General features: G+C 38.3%; 1 protein-coding gene across 1 annotated transcript; it reads right to left on the bottom strand.

Moving 5' to 3' along the window:
* Positions 1-6897: 6897 nt before the first annotated feature.
* LOC149713157 (uncharacterized) lies at positions 6898-9111 on the bottom strand. Its single transcript, XM_089843656.1, has 2 exons — positions 9009-9111; positions 6898-8653 (listed from the first exon to the last, which is right to left on the bottom strand). Exon 2 carries the CDS (start codon positions 8647-8649, stop codon positions 7219-7221), a length of 1431 nt encoding a protein of 476 aa, XP_089699782.1. The 5' UTR covers positions 8650-8653; positions 9009-9111; the 3' UTR covers positions 6898-7218.
* Positions 9112-9327: the final 216 nt, after the last annotated feature.

Genomic DNA, 9327 nt, shown 5'->3' with positions numbered 1-9327 from the left:
ACAACTGACGTTCAAAACTACCGATGGAAAAGCCAAAAAATTAAATGAAAAAATAGAATGCCGGTAACAATGATCACTAGTGAAAATAACAGCTAACAGCTAAAACGAACCCGAACGGTAAAAACTTGAAGTCAGTCTCTGCGCTGCTGGTCTGCTACTCCTTTTGTTTATTTTCTATGGCAAAAACACTAACTTAGGGAGGTATTAAGATATTAGGGCGTTTTGTGTTTTAAAAAATGTATTGTGAAAGAAAGAAAACAAGCCTGTATAAAGATATTTCGAATAACTTTTAATATCTTTAAAAGTTGAAAAATATCTATAAAATTATTTGGACGAAAATTTTCAAATAACAAGACTTCCTTCGAGTTTCAAATTGAAGAATGTTCGTGCGCTGTATTGAACTATTTTTTACAAACAAGGCAGTCACTTTCAGTTTTAATTGTTGCTTGATTTTTTATTGGACCTCCCCTAGCCTTTCAAGGGAGGATGAAGAGGAAAATAAAGTGATTTTTTATCGATTCTTCTTCTAATTATAAGTCCATTTTGCATAGTGAAACTTCCAGGAAATAAAGTCTCCGACAGATTTTAAAATTCAAATTAGGCTCAGATTTTACAGAAAATTTGAAATAAGCAAGTCCGACCAATCGCTTAACGCCCTGCCTTCCTGTTAACAAAATTTCCGTTGCCCGCCCTATATCACGCACCACGATTGTCACATCGTGAGAAACTTTTATTAAGTCTCGCGATAAATTCCATTGGGCATGGAGCTTGCCACGAGAATTTTGTCAACAGGAAGGCAGGCGCGATCGGTCGGAGGTTATTATTCATAAAACCTATACCGAATTTGAATTTTAAAATCATTCTGAGGTATTTCCTGGATGTTTCACTATGCAGAATAATCTCATAATTTGTAGAAGAATCGATAAAAACACATTTTATCACTTCACCCTCCCTTTAAAAACATTCTTAGTCTTATTCTTAAAGACAGACATAATGTGTAATGAAATTAGAAGGTAAAGCATTGTAATATTCAACAGATCCGCCCGGTTCGCTGGTATTCTTTTCTGCGTAAGATTAACCAGCCCTAATCGTGACCGGTATTAATATAATTAATAAGCTAACAATTATTCTTATCTAACATAGAAAATAGTTTAAGTGTATGGTTTCAGGCTCTGAAGGACAATTGGCCAGCCCATGCGTCCCGACTCGTTGCAAGATTTCGGGCGAACGAAGGAAGTGACGCTTTTCACGGGGCCGCTCTTTCGCCCGACTTGAACCCTAATTAGTGTTTATGTCTCTCATTGAATAAAAGAACTGTTTAAGGGCTAGGGGAGGTTAAGTTAAATATTAAGCAAGAATTGAAACTGAAAGTGACAGTCTTGTTTGTAATAAATAGTCAATAAAGCAAACGAACTATCTTTAATTTAAAACTCGAAGGAAGTCTTGTAATTTGAAACTCGTAGGAAGTATTGTTATTTGAAAATTTTCCTCCAAATTTTATTAATATTTGTCAGCTTTTAACTAATTATTAATAAAGATAATAAAAGTTTTCGAAAAATTTTTCAAAAAAGGCATGTCTTCTTTCCCTCATAATAAGTCTTAAAACACAAAATGCCCTAATATCCCCATTACTCCCTAACTGCATTTATCAAACCCGAAGTAATATATTTATATAAATGATCGAGCAAGTAACTGCATTGATGTTTTTTTTCACTACTCCTCGATGCCCAAAAATAGTGTTTTTGCCATAGAAAATAAACAGACCAGCAGCGCAAAGACAAACTTCAAGTTTTTACCGTTCGGGCTCGTTTTAGCTGTTAGCTGTTATTTTCAGTTGTGATCATTGTTACCGGCTTTCATTTGTTTTTTTCATTTAATTTTTTGGCTTTTCCATCGGTAGTTTTGAACGTCAGTTGTGAAATTCGCCTTGGCCCATGCTTTGGTTGTGGTCGGCTTTATTATTAAGCCTCACCAGAGATATATTTAATTTTAGAAGTAGGAATAGAGAACGGTTAGTGTTTAATTCAGTCCGACTCATAGCCCAGTATAGAGCCCCTCCCTCCAACACGTAATTAAAAGTTTAAAATTTCAGATTGGCTCACTTAAACTAGGTTTTTATGACGTTACTGACTGCTCACTTAAACTAGGTTTTCATGACGTTACTGACTGTGACGGCGAAAAATACGTAATTCCTTTTTACCTCTGTCGCTATGACCGCCTCTTCTTTCATATCCCACCGTCCCGAGGAAGGGGGTCCGGGACTTTGACGCGCGCCTAGATTACTCTGTTCCCTATTCCTACCTCTAAAATAAAATCTTTCAATGGCCTGACATTCGCTCTATACGCGGGACTGGCGGGAGGCTATAGGCAACCCCAGGCTCCGTTTAGCGAAGCTCAATCGCTTAGCGAACATTCCTAGCATAGAAGCCATCTCCTCTGAAGTTGTTTCTTAAAAGGAATAGTCGAATATGTCTATTTGAAGGGATCTCGTGAAGCGCATATGCCATCATGAATGAGATTTCCACTAGGCTGCAATGAGTGGGGCTGAAGACCTAGACGTAATTAATATGAGTTCTAAATATTATGATATCATGGCCCAAATAACAATATTTTCAAACCGCTTCTCCTCTTCAAAAGACGCGAGTTTTCTCTTAAAGGGAGGGGGAAGTGGAAATTAAAGTGATTTTTTATCGGTTCTTATATGACCAGTCTGCACAATGAAAAATTTAGGAAATACCTCCCATTGATTTTAATATTCAAATTAGGCTAAGATTTTAAGAATAATTTGAAATAAGGACCTCCGACCAATCGCGTAACGCCGTGCCTTTTTGTTAACAAAATTCTCGTGGCACGCTCCATGTCTCGCGCCACAATTGTCACATCAAGCAAATTTTTTCAAATCTCGCAATAAATTGATTCAACACGGAACGTGCCACGAGAAAATTGTTTATAAAAGGACGGGGCTCTACGCGATTGGTCGGAGATCCTTATTTAAAATTATCCATGAAATTTCAAACTAATTGACGTATAAAAATCGTTCGGTGTTATTTCCTGGATAATTCACTATGCAGATTGGTCTTATAGAAGAATCAATAAAAAAATTATTTAATTTTCCACTTCACCATCCCTTTAACGAGCGTCTGAATTGTTTCAAAGTATATCGCCACAAGACCAATCATATATATATGCATAAAGTGCCATAACATCTAACAAGCATTATTACGACAAAGATTCGATACTCGATTATGAATTATCGCCATTTAAATCGAAGTTGCCAGATTTTGAATAAAGGCTGATTACTCGTGACCTATTCATCCGAATTGAATTTGGTGAAAACTTTTCAAATATGAATCGACCCCAAGGAATCCGAAAATCGCATTTATATCCTCGAGAATCCAATATTTTCAAAGTTGATAATTTTGACATTTCCGGTTTCCGGTATAAGTATGCAAAGGACAACTGTGAAATGGGTAAAATATGAAAGAGAAATGCAAAACTTTTATAACGCACTTTATTCCAGAGCGCTAGCTTGAATAGTTTTTGAAATATACTAAAATATGAGCGAAAACTGCAACGGGCAAAGACTTTTTTAACAGTCTGTACCTACAAACACCCGAGGCAAGTACCTACAAGCACCCGGGGCAAGTACCTACAAGCACCCGGGGCAAATACCAACAATCACCTACAAGCACCCGGGGCAAATACCAACAATCACCTACAAGTACCCGGGGCAAGTACCTATAAGCACCTAAAAGCACCCGGGGCAAGTACCTACAAGCACCCGCGGCAAATACCAACAAGCACCTACAAGCACCCGGGGCAAATACCAACAATCACCTACAAGCACCCGGGGCAAATACCAACAATCACCTACAAGTACCCGGGGCAAGTACCTACAAGCACCTAAAAGCACCCGGGGCAAGTACCTACAAGCACCTAAAAGCACCCGGGGCAAGTACCTACAAGCACCCTGGGCAAGTACCTACAAGCACCCGGGGCTTAAAAGATGAAAGGGTATTTTTCACACCCTATGCAGAATTTCTGAGGTCCATTTAAATTCCTTTAAGGGTTCTATTAAGCACCTTAGAGTATTTAAAAATACCTCATTTACCAGGGTATTTATAAACACCTACATATAGGGTGCGAATTCGTACCTAAAAGGGTGCGTCTCCTGTGTGGGAAGGAAACACCTTTGAAGGTGCGTTTCCGAACCTTTTTTTTTACAGTGTATAAGAAGAACAAAAACAAGGAAGAGTATTTTTATGCTGTGCTCTTTAATAAATTGTGACCAGATATGAATATAGTTATGTTCCTGGTTTTGACAACTTTTTTTCAATATAAATATTTTTGATAGTACAGTCAAAGAGGAGAAAGAGATGGAGATAGGAACGCGCTTTATAAAATCCGCCTAAAAATGGGAAAATAGGCGGGTAGTGAAAACAACTTTCGGTACGTTTAGTTTTAGGACGCACATCCTTTGCGCATGGGGGATTGACCTCCTCGCCTTAGCTCTGTCATCCCCTACCTCAACTATGCGCGAGAAAGCTGCGCTCAGGCGCCGCGGTGTAGCGTAAATTTACCCCCGTTTTCACCACGCATGGATCACGGCTGCCTATACTGATTCTCTCTCCGTCTTCCTCTCCTCTTTTCTAGAGTGGTTGCGTGAAGGGGACAGGAAAGTAGCGCGTTTTATTTATATTTTTGAAATTTAAACGAAACTTTATATTGTCATTTGTGGAAAGAATAGTGGAGTATAATTTCACGAAGCTTCTATTTACAGGAAGAAGTATCTTCCTCCCTCTAGTGCTGTAAACGCGTTTAGGGAACGTAGACACTATTTTTACATGAAAAGGGGCATATATTCTAACCACCCTCGGTTTTTGCTGGCACTCGAAGCCAACACAAATGTATTCCCACATCATACCGTGAAATACAAATGTACATACAGACTTCCACGTGATTAGTTCAGCACAATTCGTCGCAATAGTTCAGGATGATGATACCAACGTGAATACACTTTTCTATTGACGATATTTCTGTTGGGGACTACGTAGCGGCCTAATACTATAACGGGTGGTATGTTATCTTAGTGATAGAAACATTCAAAGAAGAAAATGACTTCTTCCTCAGGTTTATGAATATAGGGCGAAGTTTCTTGGCCTTCTCAAGATGATGGGAAGTTCTGCACCGTTGAAGTGCATATTACTTGTCCCCGTAAAACAAAGTGTAACGACTTCTTCCAAAACGAGCAACGTACAATTTTGTAATTCTCAAAATATGCCTAGGCAATGCGCAAGCATTATTTATAGCTAAATAATGGTTTCCTCGCGCATTAAACACAATTTTTTTTCCTAAAAGTCTATTTTTCTTGAAATTTATTTTTACGTTTTTGAGCCTTAGAAATGTGATCCCAAATTAAAGCCTAGGCATAAGGCCATCGATAGCTTATAAAAAGTTCAAAATCCCAACAAAAGTTGTTTGGCCATAAAAAGAAGTGAGATTGTTTGGCCGTAAAAAGAAGTGAGATCTAAAATACGGCCAAGTTATTATCTCCAGGTGAACCAACATTTTATTCGACTTAAAACTTCTCAAGAATGTTTTTCTGACTTGGCCATTAGCATTTCAAAGATTCGTTGAATTCCAGATATGGATCGAAATTAAAATATTAAATCAAATTGGTTAAATATTCTTGAATAGCCTTTGTGGTTAAACTTGTAACTTCCGTTCTTCACCTTCACGGGCGCAAAGAAGAAGGATGCAAGTTTGGAATGCTAATGGCCAAGTCAGAAAAACATTCTTGAGAAGTTTTAAGTCGAATAAAATGTTGGTTCACCTGGAGATAATAACTTGGCCGTATTTTAGATCTCACTTCTTTTTATGGCCAAACAACTTGGCATATTTTTACAGAGATGTTTTTGTTGGGATTTCACTCCTTTTTGTACGTGCATGTTCTTGTAGAATTATAGAAGTAGGATTATGAAGTGAAATAAACATTTGTACTTTAATATTAAAAGACGAAAAAATTAAATTATAATGACCTATTATAGAACCATTTCAGACGAAATGAAAAGGAAATGAGTAAAAAATGTATTTACTAAAACATTAAGTAAAAAACATTAATTTTACAATACGAAAGAATCATATTAGTAAAAAATATTAATATTAAAAGACGAAAAAATTAAATTATAATGTCCTATTACGAGGGGATCTAAATTATTAAACCCCCATTTCAGGGGCTAACAGGGGAAAATTCTCGCTTTTGGGACTTTTTCCTTTCTTTGTATGCTAAGTCCTACTTGTATGCCAAATTTTATCATTCCCGCAACACCGGAAGTGCCCTAGAGGTTTAGATGATGACTCTAATTCTAAACCCCCATTTCAGGGGCTAAAAGGGGAAAACTCCCGCTTTTGGGACTTTTCCCTTTGCTTGTATGCTTAGTGGTACAAGTATGTCAAATTTCATCATTCTAGCACCACCGGAAATGCCCTAGAGGTTTTGATGATGTGTCAGTCAGTCAGTCTCATAATGTGTCATTTTCACATAGGATTATCACAGAAACCAAATGAGTTAGAAAGCTGGAAGTTGGAGGACTTCCTAGGATTAACACTGTGCCCTTGAGGTGCAAATATGAGTGGTGTACTATTCCCCAGTACCGAGTTACGAGGGGGTGAAAATGAGGCTGAAATGTTTCGGGTAAAGGATTGCTGGTAGTGCACGACAACTTGGCGGGTGCACTGCCGTGCACCCAGATTTTTAAAAAAAATAAATTTAATTTGGGAAAATATTTGCTTTGGGATCATTTCCGGAGGGCAATAAAACTTAATTAAAATTAAAGGACACTTCATACGGTTTTATTTCAATATCAAAAAAGGAACTTTTATTCTTTCCATAAACAAAAAGGGTATCTCAACTCTGAAGCCGAGTGATTTACTCAAAAATACTGACACATTTGTGTTAATACAAAAATAATCCTTTTCAGGAAAGGGAAGTTAAGGGGAGGGGCTTGTAGCATGGAGGCAGTAAGCCCTGCCGGACCCAAGGAGCAGAAGCTTCAAGAAATCCGGCAGCCATGCTACATTCCTCCTTTTAAGGGACTAAGCCCGATTGACAAAATTTAACAAAAAAAAAATAATGAATAAATAACTCTTTTGTAATATCGAAGAACTCATTAAACATCGAGTACTTCAGGGGTTTTTGTTGGGGACCGGGAGGGATTTTTAGCGCCTTGGCTTCCCCGATCTGTCAGTCTTTTTATGTGGACAGTCAGTAGCATAGTGCCCACTAGTAATAGCCTGAACGTTTCTAGTAAGTGGTCTGTTCCTATTGGTGGAACTTTGATCGGGATATGGTTGATTTGGAACTGCCTCAGGGTAATATGAATCTTGGTACTCAACCCAATTGACAGGGTAAGGTTGAGGAGCAACAACCAGGCCAGCCCCTGACAAAGGAGGGTCTCTTGCTCTACCCGAGTTCTTTTTTCTGTCACTTCTCTCCGTAGGCCAGATGGTTTTTTGAAGGTTTTTCTCAAGTTTTCTACAAGCAGCTCTCAACTGATCCATGGTGGAAAACTTTAGGAACAGAAGAGGACTTCTTAATTCCGACCTGAGATTACTCTTAATTATAGGAACCAATTCTCTTTCCGATAACGGCTGATTCATCCGTAAATTAAGCCTAGTGATTTCACCGATGAAATCTTCTACCGATTCGTTGTCCTCTTGTCCCCTTTGGGAAATCTCTAATCTTAATTCGAAGTCAGCTTCAGAGTCTCTAAAGTGAGCCTTGAAATGTTTCTTAAATTTATCCCAAGTCAGTCTTGGGTGGTCAGGGTTCATAGTACAAACTGAATCATACTGTCGGGTCAAATCCCTAAACCAGTAGAGTACATGCCCTTTGAACAATATAGGCAAGGCTGATACTTTTTCCTTATCCGTAAGTCTATGAAATTTAGCATATTCCTCAAAAGAAAACAGGAATTCAATGGCGCTATCATTAGGAGAACCCCAGAACTCTAATCGTTCCGGAGGATCGATAAGTGGTTTATCGTATTGATTTGCTTTAATTAATTGAGGTAAAGTGTTAGCTATAATAGCTAAGCTTTGAGCTATCGATTTAACCAAAGGTAGGAAAAGGTTTCCGACTTCCTCCGCGGCAGCATGCGGTCCTAAACTAAACGCATTTTGCGAATTAGAAGGGATATTCCCGTTAGGTTGATGGGTATGAGGATTTGTATAACCTGTATGAGGAACATTAGGCCTAACTGGAATACTTGAAGACGATTTCTGTCTAGGTTCAGATATATGTTGAGGTTTTGGTCTGCCGTTTGGCGGGGCTAAAGTGTCTTGGGTGTTGACCCTTGATTGAGGGGAGAAGGTACAGGGAGTTGACGATCTCGATGGACAGGGAGAATATTCCGATTCTAAAGGATATAGGAAAGAGACAGCAGTCCCATATTCAGTTTCCGTTGAATCATCCAAGCTGAGAATTTGATTGAAGTTAGCCAAAGGATCCTCTTCATTAGTTTTTGGAAGCAAGGTATCGTTGCCTTCGTTCGTAGAGGCAAATTCCACGTCTCCATGACGATCCTCCTTCTTTTTGCCAAAAAGGAGTCTCCAAGGTAGTTGTTCCAATAGGTTATTAACATGGGCCATTTAACTTATGTAATTGAAAAATAAAAAAAAAATTAGTAACAAAATAATTATTAATAATGTAATTAATGGCCTAAATGGGATTATTTCCCTTTTAACAGCCCGATTAATTTAGATTTAATTAAGGCTCAATTAAAATTAATAATGGGGGGGGCTAGGCTTGGCTTGGCATCCCTCTTGGTAAGGGTGGGCGTAGTACTTGATAATAACACCTTGGGTAAAACGTGGTGAAGACAAGCCGAGGCTTAATGGAATTCAAACCCCACATTGGGCCCCATTTATGTAATCCTTCGGGGAAAATTGTTAATTAGGGATCACTTTCCAAGGGCCATAAAACTTAATCAAAATTAAAGGACACTTACGGTTTTACTTCAATACGAAGAAAGGAACTTTTATTCTCTCCAAAACCAAGAGGGTATCTGAACTCTGGATATGAGTCGAGGTGGGTGCTCTCCACAAAAATTCTGACACAAATGAACTATAATAAATTATAAAAAATAATCATTTTCTGGAAAAAGAAGGAAGGTGGAGTGGCTCATAGCATGGAGGCAGTAAACCCTGTCGAACCCAATGAGCAGAAGCTTCAAGAAATCAGGCAGCCATGCTACAATATCGTTACCACTATTGAAATATACTGGTTATATTACCCTCTATCTGAAATTGTTACGAAATTGGACCAAA

The sequence above is a fragment of the Phalangium opilio genome, unplaced genomic scaffold (genome assembly GCF_054372755.1).
Source record: "Phalangium opilio isolate 3A_F unplaced genomic scaffold, DU_Popi_V2 ptg000009l_1, whole genome shotgun sequence".
NCBI lineage: Eukaryota > Metazoa > Arthropoda > Arachnida > Opiliones > Phalangiidae > Phalangium > Phalangium opilio.
Note: the sequence above shows the minus strand (reverse complement) of the source record. Positions and strands in the feature narration are given on the sequence as shown.

Coding starts and splice junctions, on each gene's coding strand:
- LOC149713157 (XM_089843656.1), bottom strand. CDS start 8,649: ATGGCCCATGTTAATAACCTATTGGAACAACTACCTTGGAGACTCCTT.